This window comes from Danio aesculapii, chromosome 15 (genome assembly GCF_903798145.1).
Source record: "Danio aesculapii chromosome 15, fDanAes4.1, whole genome shotgun sequence".
In the NCBI taxonomy this organism is placed as follows: Eukaryota; Metazoa; Chordata; class Actinopteri; order Cypriniformes; family Danionidae; genus Danio; species Danio aesculapii.
In genome coordinates this window covers 40,766,779-40,787,450 of record NC_079449.1, presented here as the reverse complement: position 1 = coordinate 40,787,450, position 20,672 = coordinate 40,766,779, and the positions used below count along the sequence as shown (strand labels likewise).

The 20,672-nt window shown below is 36.2% G+C and overlaps 1 protein-coding gene across 3 annotated transcripts in view; it reads right to left on the bottom strand.

Moving 5' to 3' along the window:
* Positions 1–7,347: 7,347 nt before the first annotated feature.
* slc7a1b (solute carrier family 7 member 1b) overlaps positions 7,348–20,672 on the bottom strand; it is a 30,009-nt gene continuing 16,684 nt past the window's right edge. For 2 of the 3 annotated variants that reach the window (XM_056473470.1, XM_056473471.1), the window contains exons 4-12: positions 20,471–20,636; positions 18,278–18,411; positions 17,696–17,918; positions 16,287–16,426; positions 14,160–14,262; positions 12,097–12,305; positions 11,867–12,018; positions 11,672–11,780; positions 7,348–9,227 (exon numbers count right to left, since the gene is read on the bottom strand). In XM_056473470.1, coding sequence (XP_056329445.1) covers positions 9,046–9,227; positions 11,672–11,780; positions 11,867–12,018; positions 12,097–12,305; positions 14,160–14,262; positions 16,287–16,426; positions 17,696–17,918; positions 18,278–18,411; positions 20,471–20,636 — 1,418 coding nt within the window. In that variant the 3' untranslated portion in view covers positions 7,348–9,045. Of the gene's footprint in view, positions 9,228–11,671; positions 11,781–11,866; positions 12,019–12,096; positions 12,306–14,159; positions 14,263–15,428; positions 15,566–16,286; positions 16,427–17,695; positions 17,919–18,277; positions 18,412–20,470; positions 20,637–20,672 lie in introns of all 3 variants that reach the window. The other variant, XM_056473472.1, reaches the window with a different exon arrangement.

The following is a 20,672-nucleotide window of genomic DNA, read 5'->3' as shown; positions in this document are numbered from 1 at the left end:
ATCATAGTCTACATTGATGATATCCTGATTTACTCCCGGAGTGAGGCCGAACACCACCACCACGTTGCGGAGGTCCTACAAACCCTCAGAGAACACAAATTGTACCTCAAGGCAGAGAAGTGCTCATTCCACTTACCGTCTGTTCAGTTCCTGGGGTACATCATCGATGAAAAAGGGGTTCGCATGGACGAGGGGAAGGTCACTTCCGTCATCTCCTGGCCAGAACCCAAAACCATTAAAGAACTCCAACGATTTCTAGGATTTTCCAATTTCTATCGACGTTTCATCCACAACTACAGTCTCATCACCGCTCCGCTGACCAACCTACTGAAGAATCAACCCAAAACACTATCCTGGCCTCCCGAAGCCGCCGCAGCCTTCCAAAACCTCAAGAAATCCTTCACTCAAGCTCCACTCCGGACTCACCCCGATCCTGACTTGCCTTTCGTGGTCGAGGTAGATGCATCGACCACTGGAGTAAGAGCCATCTTATCACAGCCCCACGGTACTCCAGCACTACTCCATCCATGCGCCTATTTCTCAAGGAAGCTCAGCCCGGCGGAAAATAACTATGACATCGGGAACCGAGAACTTCTGGCTATCAAGCTCGCCCTGGAGGAGAGGCGACACTGGCTGGAGGGGGCCAAACATCCGTTCCAGGTGATCACAGATCACAAAAACTTACAATCGTCAGTCTGTCTTCCCCGCAAGCCCTCTGGTGTGTGCATTCGGTCTTCCTCAGTGTCTGTCATCCATCCTGCCCCAAAGAAGGATTATCAGCTCAACCGAACTTCATTCACTTCCCCAACATTATCCTTTTGTGCTCCGCTGTTGTAATAAACATCTTTCATCATCAGGAGAAATCAAAAGATGGGGTGAAGAATGCATATCCAGCTGTTTTCCCGACCTACCCTTGCAGATTCAGAGACCCCTCACTGTCTACGTCACGTCTGTCGAAAGCACAGTCGAGAAACGATCCATCCAGATCCCTAAGATCTACTCTTCATACGAGGACGTATTTTGCCCCAAGAGAGCTTCCCAGCTACCTCCACATCGGCCATGGGACTGCGCCATAGACCTGCTTCCAGATGCTCCTATCCCCAAAGGTAGGATCTACCCATTGTCCCTTCCGAAAAAACTAAGGCCATGGAGGAGTACATTCAGGAGGCTCTGGGTCAGGGGTATATCCGCCCATCCACGTCACCCGCTGCCTCAAGCTTCTTCTTCGTGGCTAAGAAGGATGGAGGGTTCAACCCAAAACACTATCCTGGCCTCCCGAAGCCGCCGCAGCCTTCCAAAACCTCAAGAAATCCTTCACTCAAGCTCCACTCCTGACTCACCCCGATCCTGACTTGCCTTTCGTGGTCGAGGTAGATGCATCGACCACTGGAGTAAGAGCCATCTTATCACAGTCCCACGGTACTCCAGCACTACTCCATCCATGCGCCTATTTCTCAAGGAAGCTCAGCCCGGCGGAAAAGAACTATGACATCGGGAACCGAGAACTTCTGGCTATCAAGCTCGCCCTGGAGGAGAGGCGACACTGGCTGGAGGGGGCCAAACATCCGTTCCAGGTGATCACAGATCACAAAAACTTACAATACCTCAAAGAAGCTAAAAGACTCTGTCCTCGTCAGGCCCGATGGTCCTTGTTCTTCTCCCGATTTCAATTTTCCATATCATACCGACCAGGATCAAAAAACATCCGAGCAGATCCACTTTCCAGAATCTATGATCAGTAGGAAATCATTGAAACCCCAGCCAAGATCCTTCCAGATCAGATCACTGTCTGTCCCATCACATGTCCTACAGTCGTCGCCACTCCAGAATCCAGGATTCCGCCGGGCTGTCCCCCCAATCGACGCTTTATCCCTGAAAATCAACGGGTAGATCTCATTCATTCCAGCCATTCATCTCTGGGCACAGGGCATCCCGGGGCCAACAACACCCTCTCGCTGCTATCCCAACGCTTTTGGTGGCCGAATATGGCAAGGGATGTGAGGAGATACATCCAAGGCTGTAGAGAATGCGCTATGTCGAAGAGTCCTCGCCATCTACCTGCAGGTAAACTCCGTCCCTTGCCCATCCCGAACCGCCCCTGGTCACACCTAGGAGTTGACTTCATGACAGATCTCCCATCATCTGGAGGTAATACCTGCATTTTAGTCATTGTAGATCAATTCTCAAAATTCTGTCATTTGATTCCTTTGAAGGGTCTGCCCACAGCCCTAGAGACCGCTGAAAACCTATTCAACCATGTCTTTCGATGTTTTGGGTTACCTGAAGATATAGTCTCGGACCGAGGACCCCAATTCATCTCCAGACTCTGGAAAGCCTTCTTCAGACTCCTAGGTGTGACCATCAGCCTCTCGTCTGGTTTTCACCCACAGACCAACGGCCAGACAGAGAGGAAAATTCAAGAAGTGGGGCGGTTCCTCAGGACCTTCTGTCACGGTCATCAAAACTCCTGGAGCCAGTTTCTGGGCTGGGCGGAATATGCCCAGAATTCCCTGCGGCAGCCTACCACCGGACTTACGCCATTCCAGTGTATCCTGGGATTCCAACCTCCACTCTTTCCCTGGGATGGCGAACCTTCTGAGGTCCCTGCAGTGGATTACTGGTTCCGGGAGAGCGAGTCCCAGATTTGTTGGTCCCTTCACCATCCTGGAACAGGTCAATCCAGTCACGTATAAGTTACAGTTACCACCACAATACAGAATCCACCCCACATTCCACATGTCACTTCTCAAACCCTTTCACGACCCTCTGATTGCCTCCACAGAGCCTGGCCACGAAGAGGAACCCCCTCCCCCACTGATTTTGGAAGAAGGGTCCATCTATAAAGTCAAGGACATTCTACGGTCCCGGCGTCGTGGTGGTCAACTGGAGTACCTCGTTGACTGGGAGGGATATGGTCCAGAGGAGAGGTCTTGGGTCCCCAGATCCGATATATTAGATCCTACACTTATGGAGGAGTTCCACTCCAATCACCCCGAGTTCCCAGCACCTCATGGACGAGGTAGACCACCCCGGCGTCGGAGGTTTAGGCCCTCAGGAGCGGGCCCTGGGGAGGGGGGTAATGTCACGGATTGGCCAGGCTCTTCCACCAGTATCACGCAACGAGCATCCTCACCTGAGTACTAATCACGCACAGCTGCACCCAATCACTTCAACACACTATATAAGCACACACCTCACCTCACTCATGGTCCGGTCTCGTTCCCACGAAGCGGACTCATAGCGAGTACCTCCTGGTAGTCACTATCAGCTTATCTCATCTCTTGAACTTGCCTGATCTCTGTTTCCTTCCAGTCTGTCCAGTGTTCCCAGTGTCCTGTCAGAGTTGTGTGTGTCGTCAGTCTGTCTTCCCCGCAAGCCCTCTGGTGTGTGCACTCGGTCTTCCTCAGTGTCTGTCATCCATCCTGCCCCAAAGAAGGATTATCAGCTCAACCGAACTTAATTCACTTCCCCAACATTATCCTTTTGTGCTCTGCTGTTGAAATAAACATCTTTCATCATTTACTCACCTTGTTTGTCCGTCTGCTTCCCTAACATAAACTCTAGCTTGGCTCTATAAGGTTCTTTCTTTGAGCCAATCAGCATTTTTAATGCACACACGAGGACCAACCAGGCTTTCTTTGTCATTTCACCGGACTGCTCCATTGACAGCGGGAAACAACAGAAAGACAAAATCACACAAAAGTGATTTAGTCCACTAAATAATGGAGCATAAATCATATAAAGCATGAAATGTAATAAATAATAAAATATAAATGAGATAAAATTAAAAGCTGCATTGGAAAAAAATATTTAGCACAGCCTTGTATGCTTAATTGGAAAAGAAAAACTATTCATTCTAAAGCATGAAAATAAATGTTACAGAAAGCACAAATGTTTTTCAACTTTTTCAAGCATGTTGTTACAACACCAACTTATATATATTTTTTTATTGTATTTCTTGATAAGTAATGCTTCAATGAATGATCTGCCAGATAGAACCTTAAAATTCCAAGTGGAAAATGACTTTTCAGAATTAGAAGGTTCTATCTGCATTTACCGTGGTTATTTTACTCCAATTTGCAAATGTAAGAGAACTTTGATACTTTACATTTAGAGAACCCTTAGGGTCTCTGTTATGTTAATGTATGAAAGAGAACTGTTACACACATGTTGTTTGCTTTATAGAATGCAAAAACTTTGAAGCTTAATATCTCAAAATCATTTAGAATGCAGATAGAACCTTATAATTCTGAGGTATATATATATATATATATATATATATATATATATATATATATATATATATATATATATATATATATATATATATATATATACACTCACACACACACACACACACACACAAACACACACACATATATATATATATATATATATATATATATATATATATATATATATATATATATATATATATATATATATATATATATATTTACATATATTTGTATCCTCCTTCCATATTTAACTTACAATAGCCTTGTTTAAAAAAAAATCTGAATTCTGTTTTCAACTAGAACTTTCAGGATGATTATGTTGTACTTTATACAACACAATTTATTATCGTGTTTTCCATTTAAAAAACTGCACTTTAAAGTCCTTAGTACAAATGTAAAATGATAAAGGTTTTCTAACGTTACATTGCAATTTTGTATAATTCAAATAATTTGATATTAAACTTCAGCTCTAGCTTCCTCATTAATCTGCATGATCTGATGAATTGTTGATTGCTGTTGCTTCTTTGTGTATTTAACATGGGGTGTCCTGAAACAAAACAAAATGGCTGTCAAAACAAAACTCCCGGCTGGACCAGTTGGTATTTCTGTGTGAAGTTTGCATGTATTCCCCGCATTGGCATGGGTTTCCTCCGGGTGCTTCGGTTTCCCCAACAGTCCGAAGACATGCTGTACAGGTAAATTAAATAAATTTAATTGGCAGTAGTGTATGTCAACCAACGTGTGTGAATGAGTGTGTATGGGTTTGCAGCATCCGCTGCGTAAAACACATACTGGAATAGTTGGCGGTTCATTTCACTTTGGCGACCTCTGAAATAGAGACTATGCCAAAGGAAAATGAATGGACAGGTGAATTATGACCTGTATTCTTAAGGGTCTCAAATTATTACTAGGGCAAGTTCATTTAAATTCATTCTTAAGTATAATGTTAAGTTTCGATGGTCTTTTAAAAGTATTCAATAAAAATAAAAAATAAAAATTTAAGTGTATGGCCTTGCCTTTGACGTCTGTCAGTTCATTCATAAATTCAGTAATGATGGGGTAAAGGAGCAGTAAGTGGGAATTAATTTGTTTGCAGATGCTGAACTAATGTGGGTCAGTCATCTGTTTAACAGAAAACTTTACATCTGTGGAATGTCATACATGTTGATTTTGAAGTTACCATCAGAATTCACTATTCAGATTCCTATATAGCTGAAATAATGTCTGAAGTTTCCACAGCAATGTGAACATTTAGGTTTAAGGTTAGCCTAATTTACATAAGTATTTATCGTTGATAAAATGTTGCTATATGAAATTTTGTTAAGGGTTACATAGCAAAGATCGAGAGGCTCCAAATATATATAAAATAAAAGCACCACAATAAACTTAAAACAATACATTTCTTCTCAACCATTTATCCCAGTATGCAGAAATTTTATAGGCTTGTTGTCTTAAGGAAAATGTCAGTACGTCCATGTCATACACCTCTTTAACAATATATCATTCACCTACAGATGAAGGATCTTCCTCGAGCCATTTCTTTGTAATTGCCTTTTTGCTTGTTATTAGTACTGTGTTAAGAAGATATGCATCATTTTTTGGTATTTCTTAAGAGTAAATTCCCATGTACATAATTTTAAATTTACATTCCAGATTCAATCCATTGCATTTATCTCTTTATTTAAATCTTGCCAATAGGTCTGTATAATATTACAATCCCCAAATATGTGGAAATGATCAGCCAATACATTTCCACATTTTTTCCAGCTTTCACCATTTTTTTTTTATCTCTAATTTGAAAGTATTTTATTTTAGGTGTTATAAAGAACCGGATTACATTTTTCCAAATAAATTCCCTCCATGAATCTGATTTATTTGTAATCATCTGTATTTCCCAAAAAGTTAACCATTCCTCATTTGTTATAATTATATTGGCTTCCCTTTCCCATTTCTGTTTTATATCCAATGTTGAGTATTTCTTTGTTAATATCAGACAGGAATAAATTCTTGATACTATTTTTTTATTATCCTTCTTTTTGTAAGCATCTATAAATCCCTGCACTACTGTTGTTTATGTCTTCTAGATCTCTTATGTTGTTATTGAAGTAGTCTCTAAATTGAAGGTAATGGAAAAAGTCTTGTTTATCTATTTTTAAATGTATATATATATTTTAATGTAAAGCCAAACCATGGGAGAGTTTTAAATAAGCAGACATTAATAAAAACTGATTGTTTTTGTTCATTTATTCATTCATATTCCTTTTGGCTTAGTCCCTTTATTAATCTGGGGTCGCCACAGTGGAATGAACTACCAACTTATTCAGCATGTGTTTTACACAGTGGATGCCCTTCCAGCCACATCCCATCACTGTGAAGGGTTTTGTTCATTACTAAAATAAAAAGAAACAATTTTTAAAAATCTTTACAAACAAAAAAATAATTTATTGCAGGAAAAACTGCAAATATTAACAGTACATTTACAGCTCCCTTTTAACAACATGAACAGCCAAATTTTTGACAATGACTTAAACTGCTGAACATGTTTTTTTTGTAAAATCAGTTTTCTAAATAGATCTGTTATGGTTTTAATGCTAAATGTCAACAGGATAATGTAGCAATTCATAATAAAAACACAAATCACAATCTTTGGCTTGTTTTTGGTTTTGAACAAACTAACACAGTGTTTCCCAACCCTGTTCCTGGAGGCACACCAACAGTACGTATTTTAAATGTCTCCCTTATCTGACCCATTAACTTCAGGTTTTGGAGTCTCTTCTAATCTTCTGATGAGTTGATTCAGGTGTGTTTGATTAGGGAGAGGTTGAAAATGTGTACTGTTGGTGTGCCTTCAGGAACAGGGTTGGGAAACACTGAACTAACAGACAAAGGCATAGACAATAAAGTATAATAGACAGGTCAAAAAATGCTGTACAAAAAAAAAAAATAAAAAGCCAGACACCAGATGCAAGTGTAAAACCGCAAACAGGGAATCAACAAGCACACAACAGCTTAATAGAAAAGGAAATGGAACAAACAAGCTATGCATTCCTCATGAAAACCTCTTTTTCCATATCCAAGCCTTAATTGTCAATAGTACCCCCCCCCCCCCCCCCCCCCATTACAAATATTTTACCCCTTGTGTATTGTTTTGACTATCCTTTTGTTATGTTAGTGGCTGTTTTTGCCTCATTGACATTATAATGACATTTTTTTGATTGCAAAGCCATGACAGCATATAATCATGCATTCTTGATTGTTGGTGCTTTTTCTGTTGGGAAGAGGTAAAATGTGTCATTTCTACTGTTGGTCATCAGTTGGCACCATTAACCCATTAGATGGGCCTGTGCAAATAAGTTTCTGGCTTTTATATGGAGTTTTATGTAGTATAACAGCAGATTATAATGTGCATGCATAAATACACTTGCTATGTTACAAAGAGCTGAGGATTCTTATTTTCTTAGACACATCAAGATAATTGCGCAATAGTTTCTCTCACACTCTTACACAATATACTCCACATAAAAGCCGCAAATTAAGCTTTTTTGCACTGCCACTGATGATCAACAGGAAAAACTACAAATTTGACCTCTTCCCAACAGGAAAAAACACCAGCAATCAAAAATAAATAATAGTAATATGGTGTCATGGCTTTGCAATCCAAAAATATAATTCTAATGAAAATCAATGGGGCAAAAACAGCCACTAACATAACGAAAGGGTAGTAAATGTGAGTGTTTTTTTTTCCAAAATATGTATCAAAATAAAATCTGTGACCAAAAATGATTCCATTTGCTGAAACAGAGAAAGTTGGGGCAAAAACATTCACAACAGCACACAAGGGTTAAAGAAGTCTGAAATTTAGCATCAGACTGATAAATGTATGGTATCAGCACTAAAAATCTTTTGTCAGTGTGAGAAGACACTGTCTCTTTCAATCCATTAAGTTGGGAAAAAGGCACTGACTGAACATTTAAAAAAAACCTCTCTGGCTTTCCTGCAAAGCTGCGAAAAGCACCAAAAAAAAACTCTCATACAAAGAATTTAGCATACTAGTCTGAGTCCCAAAGTATACTTCATACTATGCATGTACCCTTAATTTTAGATTTATGGTTTTTAATTATTACATTTACTCAATCTTGAATCAACAAGGTCGTTTTGCTCAGTTCAGTAGTATGTTGTACTTGACAGCTTGAGAGAAAAGTAGCACATCTATGAGCTATTTATGTAATAAGGCATAATGTTGTGCATACAGTTCAGTCTCTCAGAGGACGGATAAAAAGTGAAGCATACTTTGGGGCATAAGTTAGATAAAGGTGAACTTTGTTATAAAGATCAATGCATTTAAAATTAGCTGTGTAATTGTTATTGTTTTAAAACAAGCTATCAAGAAACAAAATAGTAGCAAAGTAAATTTGTATTTTGCATTCATATACAAAACACACACTGAAGAATTATGGGTAACAATGTGAGTTGCATGCGTTTTGCTCAGAACCCCTTTAAAAAAAAAAGCACGATGAAAACATGCTACAAAAATAAATATATCGAAATAACCAATTAGACAAAAAGGAAGAACTGATTGCTCTAATAGTGCAGTGTACAATCGTATGTACACATTTATAATGCTGTCCTTCACGCTTTACCTAAATAACAGGCAAATATAAAATCGTCACATGTTGTAATGCTGCCTTAAAAGAATCTTTGGATCTACAGTAACACATAGAATCCAACAGAAGCATCATGAATGTCAGTAGCAGCTTTGTGTTTGTCGTACACTGGTACATGGAGCCCATAATGGAACAGTGTTTTCTCAAGGGTCACTGTTCTCCTCTGCTCGGTCATTAATACAGTTGCCCAAAAACGCCTCTTTTTCAGGTGTAGCTGCTTCATCTTTTGTTGTGGGTTTGAAGGCGTTGATGTCTTCGGTCTCGCTCCGTGCTAATGCTGCTTCTGTGCTGTGCCAGATCCCGTAGCCAAAATAAATAATAAATCCTAAACAGAAACAAACACTTTAAAACAGGAAATGACCTTGGATTTGTTGTCAGACTAATAATCGCATTGTTTATGGTCTTTCACGTTATTAGTCATTCAAGGCTGTTGTCTACTTCTATTTTAAGATATGCACTCATATATTCTTGTTTAATTTCATAATTTAAATAATTGACCAAAAAAAATGCATTAAAATTAAGATACACATTATATCAAAAGGAAATTCGTTCCATAAAAAAATTATAAATAAAAATGAATATATCGCCCAACAAAAATGTTTGAAGGGGTCACAAATTGTCTGACCAAAAATGACTTCTTTCGCCCATACTGAAGATATGTTAAGCATTTATGCCATAATGCTATTAAAAATAAATAAATAATACTGTTTGGTCTATTTTGTCTTTGCATTTCAATCAAGAAAACGCAAGCTGAGACTTGTTTAAGCAGTCTTGGTCCCTTTATTTAGTGCACATCAAAGTTTAGCTGTCAGAAGCTATATTTCCATTCAAAGATGTGAATTAAATTTACATGCAAAACTGAAAAATCATATAAAAGATGTGCGAATAAAGCAGCGTTTCTTACTACTGAGTTAAAGAGAACAAAATCGTCACTTCCTGATTTACTGGCGCAAAATATCAAAAGTAAAAATGGAATTTACTGCAGCAGGAGAAGCTGCAAGAATCTTTTCTTTATTTAAATAAATTAATTGCGCCTCAAAAGAGAATGCAGACACACAATGAACGGACAGTGGCGTTTGAAGGTGTGAGATGCGGAGCACAGATGCTGTTGACTATTCTGGAGGGAATTAATAATTTAATAACACTAATAATGAAATGGTTAGTGTAGTAATAATGAAATGACCAAAACAATATTTTAGATGTTTTACAATGTGATCAGCCTGCTGGATTGTCCATTCACACAAACTTTTATCATCATATGATCTCTTAAACAAAATCACATGACTTTATTAATGCGCATACTAGAATTTGTTCAGTAAAAGCACATCTTTTCTTATCGAATAATAAAAAGTTTGTCCTACATAAAATTATGCGCATTTCCAAAATTTATGGACATCTTGCCATTTACATAAATCATTTTATTTGCATTTCAAAAATGTTCATAAAAATGGATAGCTGGAAACATAGCTAGTATTACTTATTCAAATAAACCACAGTATCATAGTAATCACATCAGAGCTCAGTTTAAATTGAAAAAACATACCAAGTGGAAACACGCACTTAAAGGTGCAATAGAGACCTTCATTCGATGTTTAATTGTCGTGCTAAATTTACAATCTATATATCCTGCATTTCGCGTTCTGATGAGCTGTGAACAGATGGCTGACACAGCGGCTACTAAAAACCCCTACACACACCAAACACATGTGGCAAAATTTGCAAATTAAGTTTTTAGCCATGCCTATCACTAATTGAAAATTAAGTTGATTTATTTAGAGTAGGAAATTTACAAAATACCATCATGAAACCTGCTCTCTTAAAATATCCTAATAATTTCTGGCATAACAGAAAAAAACCCTATAATTTTTTTAGGGATGCACCGAATATTTGGTCAGCCGAAAGACTATCACCACCAAAAAACGCGACCTGCACATGTTGTCTGAGCCAGCGTGTCTGCAGTGTGTCTATTCGCTCTGTTCAGATCCTCTGCATCTCAAATCCTCTCCATCCGTGATATAAAGATCATTACTTGAATGTGGAAATGATGCAGACCACAATGGATGCAGAGAACCCTGGGGTCTTTCACATGCACACGCAAGCAGTGCTGAAGCAGTGAGTGCGCAGCACATAGGGAGAGTAGAAGCAGCCTGCAGCTGATCGGCAGCTGCTGCACAGGTCAATCTATCTCTGTCTATCTGTTTACATAAATGCACTTTTTATTTTTACTTTTCATCTGCACCAATGCTCAAGGCAACTTCCTTCCATACTGTTTCCTTAATTGGCAACTTTATTTTGCATATCATATAGATCATAAAGAACTTTTTGCTTCTCACACTCTATGTGAAGTGGCATTCATGTCTTTTAAGATGCAAACAGAGGACAATTGACTGTGAAATCATGTAATTGTGTTTTTGATTGGCAGCATGATGTAGGCCTATAGCTATAATAATATATATGCAACATAGTTATAATGATATTTATACATGATCAAACTAGTGTGCAACTTAAGCAAACCTGATACTAAAATTGTTTTAATTAGGTTTTGTAGTACATTTTTTGTTTTTAATCTTTAAGTTCATTTGACTGACTATATACCAATCTGTGAATATTATCTTATCAGTTTTTATATTATCACTGAATATTACATGTATTTGTTGCGTAAAATAAAATAGTTACTTATTAATGTCTGAAGTCCCCAAATTGTATCAATTTAGATTTTTTTCCCTTCAAGTTCAAAGTACAGTTATTTCTAAGCACTAACTAGCTTACCTTTAACCATCCAAATAGCAAAACGCATCCAGGTGCCTTTGTCCAGCTGCATCATCAGGTACACATTAATGAACATGCTGAGAACGGGGAGAAACGGCAGAAGAGGAACCTGGGAAAACACAACGACCTGACATTACAAACCACTGCAAGAGGACAGTAGAAAGCTCTGTGCATGCATGCATATTCATAATTTACCTTGAAAGAGAGTTTTGTCTTGCTCTCAGGCTGACGCCATATTAACAAGGTGATGATCAAGCAAACTACAGCCAGAGAGACAAGAACTGCAAGAGTCCAGATCTGAAATCCTCCCTGAACTGCAACCACACAGAACACACACACCAAAACGCCTGCAAAAAGAGGAAGGAAATGAGTCTCAAACTTCATCTTATTAATTAACACGTTGACTGGGGGTGTGTGTGTCTGACCTAATATGCTGGTGCAGATGTTGACTGTGAGGCCAGAGAGGCGAGAAGGCTCCTCGTTTTGGGGGGACAGCAGGTTGCGGATGCTAAAGAGATCAGGAGATCCAGGCAGGAAGCCAGCGCTGCTCTCATTGATAGACTCGGCCTCTGTTTCCTCCTGACAGCTGGCTCTCTGATACTGTACATTCACACTGGGCTGCTCTGGCTGGTACCTGAGAAGTAGAAGAGTCTACAGCTTAACTTGCACATCAGGGTTATCTGCGACTAAAATTAAAGCCACTAAAATAATACAAAAATTAATTAATAAAATATCATTAATTAAACTGGCTGCTTAGGTATCATTCCTATTTCATTGACTAGGTATCACTATTTCTGGCCCAGGACTACACAACCAATCTAAAAAGTGTATATTAAATATATATATATTTTTATCTATACAACACCTGAAAGCTTAATAAATATGTACTTTGTTTAGATAGAACAATATTTGGCTGAGACACAACTATTCTGCAACTTTTCAGTTTGAAAATCTGCAAACTGAGGTTTAAAAAAAAATTGATATACTGAGAAAAAAAGTTAGCTAAAGTTAGTTCTTAACAATGCATACTACTAATAAAAATTATTATTTATACACTATATACACATATGCACTTGAAATTCAAATGGCACTTACATGCCTGTGCTTTTATTTCTGTAATAAATATGGCTTTTCGCGATTAATCATGATTAATTACAAAAAAAAGTGTGAATAATAAGTTTATTTATTATTCAATTGACAGCCCTAATTTATAGCCCTAATATATATATATATATATATATATATATATATATATATATATATATATATTCACTGGTTCAAGCCACGGCTGGCTCAGTTGGCATTTTTGTGTGGAGTTTGCATGTTCTTCCAATGTTCGTGTGGGTTTCCTCCGGGTGCTCCAGTTTCCCCCACAGTCCAAAGACACGTGGTACAGGTAAATCGGGTATGCTAAAAAATTGACAATAGTGCATGAGTGCGTATGTGTGAGTGTGTGTGTGTGTGTGTGCTGGATAAGTTGGTGTTTCTTTCCGCTGTGGCGACCCCAGATTAATAAAGCCGAAAAGAGAATGAATATAACATTATATAATATATAATGGAAAAATATAACGTTGCAATATTTTTTATTCTGCAATATATATTGCGATATGAATGCAATTTCACTTAGATGAGTTAAATAACTATTTGGAAAGAATTGGTCATTTTCTGTGGGGGAGTGCATAAAATATAATAAAATCTAGAAACATAAATAAATTAAATAAATAAATAAATAAATATATTAATTTGCATCTTTTTCTTTAAGAAAGCAATTTATTGTTTTCTTAGGAGTCGAACTGTTTTCAGGTAGACAGTAATTGAATAATCAAATGTAAAATAATACTGCATAGTCTTCTCATAAAAAATAAAAAAAAAAAATTCAATAAAATGAATTGTTGTTAATTTGTCAAAGGTACAAACAGCATAATTTCTTATTCCTGAATGCTTTTAAAACCCTCACACAGCCACAGACCTAAAAAAAATAATTATAATAATTATTATATATACACAGTACATATTAATAGCAGAATAACTTGTATTTACCTTAATTTTCAGGTTTTTACTTAATATTCTAATGATTTTTGGCATCAAAATCAATAATTTTGATCCATACAATGGATTTTGGCTATTGCCACAAAAATATAACTGTGCAACATAAGGCTGGTTTTGTGGTTTATTTCAAACTAAGATAACTAAAACTACATAAACTAAAGAATAAATCTATTTACACAAAAATGAAATTACATAAATGTTAAATAAACACAAAACAGAAAATATAAGATATTCAATTTAATAACAACAATTGAAAAAGTAATAACAGCAAACATAACCAGCGTTTTTTTTTAAATACTTTAGTGTACTGTAACATTAATTCAGTCTGGTTAAAAATTATGGTAAAAATGGAGTGAGAAACTAAAAATAGCAATGGCTGCCTGCACGCACATCAAACCCATCTTCTTGAAATGTTTACAGGGAAAAAGTGAAGACGTACCTCAGGACTAAGACACAGGCTGCAACCAGAGTGTAAGCCAGCAGAGTGCCAATCGACATCAGATCAACCAGATCCTTCAGATCAAACAGGAAAGCCATGACCGCTGTCAGAGGAGGAGCAGAGTTATTCACTAAAATGACTGAGCACATTTATTACTTGTGGTAGCTAGTGAATAGGACTGGGCAAAATCTTTTATTTGTTAATTGTTTGTTTATTTATTTATTCATGGCTTGTTCAATATTAATTCTTTAAAGTTGCAAATGAATCCTTTTTCATTTTCTCTATACAATAGTCTGACTGGTATTGGTATGCATTTGAAATAAAGAGACTTCATTTTTATTGTGCCTGAAAAAATAATAATACAAATAAATGTGGGAAAGTGGTTCTGTAGAATAATATAGATAAAACATATCACATAACTTCATAATTTAAAACTGGATGGATGGTTTTACATTAAAAACAATATATATGGTTTTTCAATTCGATATGTGGCTGCTTTTGAAAAATTTATCCCGGGAATACATATTTAATAACATCCACCAAAGTGCTCTCAGTATAGACATATTGTTAAATAGCTCTGAAGTCAAATTCAAAGTAAATAAGTTTTATGGTGAGGGAAGCTAGACAGTGGTTGCATGTTGGTGGTTGATACCAGTTTGTGGAAACCATGATATAATTAGTAATGATCGTGCTAATACTTAATTCTAAAAAAATATTCTTGTGGCAAACTGAAAACAGACAACACTAAACAAGGCACACAGAAGCTGAGTGAATAATGACATTTCACATTGCACATATTTCTTAGTATTTTGGCTGGTCCAATGCTGAAAAAAACCCAAAAAATAAGTAGCAACTGAGAAACATGATTCATATTAGCAATAAGCAATAATTGTGTATATGTAAAGCAAAAGTTTAAGTACCTGAAACCACACCTTAAATATTGACAAACCAAGGTGTTCAACTTATATTTTACCATTTTGACCAGCTCCGGTGTTGACAAAAAAAATAAATAAAAAAGTGATTTTGCATGTCAACAGTCGACAATTCACCTTAAGTATTAATAATAAACCACAATGAGGTTACATGGAGCATTCTCAAAATCTATATAAAATAGATACTTAAGTACAACTTTTGAAGATACTTCTACACAAGTGGCATTTAAGTATTTTCTCCACCAGGGTTTGTTCTTTACTCTATTTTATCATAGCAACTATTACATTTATTCTGTTAATAGCTCTCTCGGTTAATCCTGGTCTACTCTACTCTTACCGGACAGCAGTCCGGCCACAGTGGTGGCAATGATGGGTGTTTTCCTCTCACTGACACGAGACAAGAAGCTGAAGATCAGACCGTCATTTGCCATGGCAAAGATAATGCGTGGCAGAGGGAACATGGAGCCCAGAAGACTATACAATCAGGAAAAGGAGCATCAGTTGAGACATGATCTACATCTCAATGCCAATGCAGAGCCCGCTTCAGACAATCGCAGATCAAGTCTTGCCAGATGAAGACTACAATTCAGCTTCATGGATAGAAACGTAATTTGAAATTGATCCACCTTTTTCCTGCACGTCACTACTGCTACTAACTTTCATTCAAAAGTACTGAAATAACTTCAAATAATATCTTTACACTACAAGCAAACAATATCCATGAGCGTGAGGTACACTTGAGTTTGTTTTACTTTTATCTGTTATGAAAACAATGTTATGCTTGGTAATTTTACTTTAAGTTTATGGACATCCTGTCACCATTATTAACATACCTGGCAAATTCCTCAATATACACGTTAAACTAACAAAAGATAAACAGTTAAGGGAGGTAGGTATATCTGGATTTTTATTAAATGGCACCCTAAAATTAAAAAAGTTATTCATATTATTCACCCAGAGCATCATGGGGTGTAGGAAAAAGGCGGATCGCATTTGCAATTTTAAAACCATAAAAAGGAAGTCTATGTTGCTTTGCATACTTTAGCTGCAATTCTCTGAATGGAAAGACTTAAATAAAGTCTAAAGTTTGGTTTAGTTTGCAGGAGTTTAGTGGATTGGTATTTAGTCATGGTGCAGTTTGAGAGGTTGATGCCACATCTCTGTGAAGAAGTGTGTTAGTCTGAATGAGCCTCACCTGCCACTATGCCGGAGGTTACAGTGGCCATTATGGGCGTTTTGGATTTTTCACTTATGTTGGCCAAGAACTTGAAGAGCAGCCCATCTTCAGCCATGGCCCATATTACACGCGGCATTGGGAACATTGAGCCCAACAGACTAGATAAGGGGAGAAAAACAAAAAGAAAGATCTATGCCATGCAATGCTGTTAGCTGTGCATTTAATATTTACTGAAGCCAATTAGCTTTAGTAGGGGAAAAACACAGGGTTTAAAGAGTCATAAAACATCAAACCACATTTTCTTTTTGAGATACCACATGTATACTTTGCAATTTAAAGTCTGATTTATTAATTTGAATTTAAATTAAGCTAACAATGATCAAAAGTTTACCAGAATTATATTTAGATTAAATGCATTTCTTTGAAACTTAGTTTCGTAAAGTGTAAATAAGCAATTTTTTAAAAGAAATAAAAAACACTGATAATGATAAGCATTTCTTAAGCAGCAGATTAGCATTTTAAAATGATTTCTGAAGGATCATGTGATAAAAAAAATGTGAGTAATGATGCTGAAAAGATTTTTTAAATTACAATTATAATAAATTACATTTTAAAAATAAGTTGGATTAAAAAAAATTATTATACATACACACACACACACATATATACATACATTTGTATACATACATACATACATACATACATACATACATACATACATACACATATATACATACACACACACACAACATAATATGGTTGTGCCCTGAAAAAACTGGTCACCCAAAATACCATCTGATGCATGCATGCATAAAAGTTTTTCTATGTGGGACTTAGTGGGAGGAGTGTCATGACCGATAAAACACTATGTAAATCATATTAAAATTAAACAAATTACATTAGAACAAACAGTAAGTTCAACTTAAGCAGTCATTTAATTACTAAATTCTGCCTTGAGATTCAGTTACTAAAAAGATAGTTCCCTCAAAAATGAAAATTTTCGGTTAAATTCTCACCCACACATAATACAAAATGAATTGCACAGGCCAATAGTTTCACATGAATGTTTCATCAGGAGACAAGTAATCTTTTTGTTTTACCTGTATATGTATATTATTTTACTGTTGCCAGCAGCCATTTACTTTTTATTTCAGGAAACACCAAGAATCAAGACAAAAAATAAAATAGAAATCAATCAATCAATTCTTTCTTTCTTGTTTTGGTGGAGGTAAGTAAAGGTAAATGTTCATTTTGGGTGAACTATCCGATTGAAGGGGTCAAATCACAGAGCAAAAAAAAAAAAATGCTTATCAACATTTCTGCCACTGGATTCTGCAAAATGCTTGTAACTTTCAAATTGCACAGAAATGTCACACTGCAGCTTTAAAATGAACAATACACACATATAAAGAAATACTGTTAGATACCTGGTAGACAGAGCACAAAGAGAGCCAACGGCTACAGCGTACGTTGCTCCTTCCCAGCCCACATATTTGAAGGCCACAGGCAGGGGACTGTTTTTGTCCAGCATGTAGTACGGCATCATCATCGTCAGTGCGGCCGATACACCAAAATAAGCGACGAAACAGATGAGGAGAGAGGCTACAATGCCAATGGGTATCGCCCTCTGGGGATTCTTCACCTCCTCGCCTGACATACAGAGAAACAGCAAAATTAAGAAAATTAAATCTAATTTCACCCACAAAAAATATGATTTTTCAGCACATTTAAGCATACTTAAAGGGGTGTTTTCAACTACACATACAAACATTATTCTATATTTACTCACCCTCAAGTGGTTTTAAACCTTTAAAAGTTTCTTTGTGCTGTTAAAGAAGAAAATTTGAAGAAAACTGAAAACCTGTAACCATTGACTTTCATAGTAGGAAAAACAAATACTATAGAAGTCAACGGGTACAGGTTTTCAGCTTTGTTTAAAATATCTTCTTTTGTGTTCAACCGAAGAAATTCAGAGATATTTTTGTGGTCAACAAAACGAAAAACCTCACCTGTAGTGGCAATACAGTCAAACCCGACAAAAGCATAGAAACAGGTGGCAGCACCAGACAGAACTCCAGAGAAGCCGAACGGCATGAATCCGCCAAAACCCAGACTCTCTTCAGTTGGCAGTGGCACAGACACACTGAAAACACAAACAAGTACTAAGCTGTGGCATCTTCCTCAGACAAAGGAAAGAAAGACCATGTTCAGGAGCATACAACTTTTTTCAATGATACGTTTAAGATCATCAATTTTCATAACTATAGCAATACAAAAAGAAAATTAATTATTTGAATAAGATGCTAATTTTCAAATTTATATAGAACTAACAATTATATAAACCCTCAAATAAATTGCAAATGAAAAAAAAAACTATCAATAAACAAATAAAATAATACATAAATTGGGCAAAATAAGTATTGAACACGTCACCATTTTTCTCAGAAAACATATTTCTAAAGGTGCCGTTGACTTGAAACGTTCCCCGGATGTTAGTAACTTTGTAGTTATTCAGCAACCCTCTGCCCTTCCTCAATGTAAATTAATATTAGCTGCTTCAGACCAACATCTACATTAGCAGGAGGATGAAGAAGAAACCAGGGTGGACATTTCAGCAAGACAATGATCCAAAACACAGTTAAAGAAACTCAAATGGTTTCAGAGAAAGAAAAGCAAGCTGTAGAATGGCCCAGCCAATCACCTGACTTAAATCCAACAGAGAATACAAAATAAAAATCAGATTTGATAGATGAGACAAACAGAGCCATCAAGATTCACACCTGAGCAATTAATGTGACTTCGTTCTCCATTTGAGAGGCGTCTTTAAGCTACCAGCATCAAAAAGACTTCTATATAACGTGTTAAATACGTCTCAGTAGTTTAGTACTTTCTCCTTGTGTCATTCCATTGTTATTACACGTAAATAATTTTTCTTAATTTTTTTCCTTTTTTATGTTTGTATTGTTTGGGTTTTTATCAAAATCTGGTTCAATTCAACGTCAACAGCTTCTTTCTAAATATTACTCCCAGGAAAAAACATGATGTGCTTAATACTTATTTTCCCCGCTGTATACACACATTTTATTTTACATTTATTTTAAGGTTTATATAATTTTTGTTAAATAATTATGGTTGTCATTTGTAGGTTTCTAACATTTATTTTTATTTTGTTTCCAAGTTTGGTAAACTAGTGGTAAATTGATCAATTTAATTTACAATTTTTACAAATGTATTTAAATTACCAAAAAATATTTATACATGTTGCATTCAGATGTCATCATCAATCTGTTTTTTTTTTTATTATTTGTTGTTATTATTTAAATTGCAATAATTTGTGATGACCATAATTGTACAGTGAAAAAAATAAGAGAAATCTAATTGCATAAACAACTGGAAATCAAGTATTACCAAGAGTCTTAGTTTCTTATACATTTTAATAGCCTTCAAGAAAATCATTCAGACCTATTTAATTAGTAGTTATTAAGTAAAAATTTAAGGTCTAATTAATAATTAAGTAAAAAAAAACTTGTAAATGTACAAAGAAACTTTTCTCCAGTACCTAACTGTAGTTTTTAGTTACATAAACTGAAAAGTATAATCAAATTAAACTGCATACGGTATATAATCTTCACGGTATAAATAAAATAAAGATTAACCAATACTGAGCTATAGCTAGGGCCAGACAGAATCTGCAATTATTTTTTGCTACTTCTACAGAGAATTTTGTTAAAAATCTGTGTATTTAGCCAGTGTGATTTTGGGAGTTTCATAACTAAAAACAATATAAAAAAAATAATATATAAAAACTCAATGACTCAATGATGGGCTAAAAATCTGCTGAAATCTGTGGATTCTGTGTGGGCCTAGATATAGCTATCAGTCAAGAGTGATTATCTTTTGTTATTTTATTAATATTAAAAACACAGAGAGCAGGAATAAGATGTTTTTACTTTAAGATGCAACACAAAGAGAAAGTCAAAGACAACAAATTTACCCTAATGTTTACATTCCAGGGCATAAACAATTGAATGGTCATCAAGTCGGACAGGTGGACATAATTAAAATGAAAACGTATTCACAACAATTTACTGTTCTTTTCTTTTGATTTTGATCAATAATCAATGATCTGAATCAAAATAAGGATGTTTTTGTGTTTGCATAACTGCATCAAAAGAAAATGATGCAATTAGATAAGTAATTACTTTTCAGAAGCAGTGTGGTTGAGGATGTCCTCTGGATTCAGGTTCCAGTTTTGGAGGGTTCCTTTGATCAGTCCTGACACCACCACAAACATCAGCACCAGCACGTTTACACAGGTAAACACCTTATTGACCATAGCGGACTCCTTCACCCCAAACGCCAGCAGACCTGCACATCACCCACAACATACACACTTACTTCATG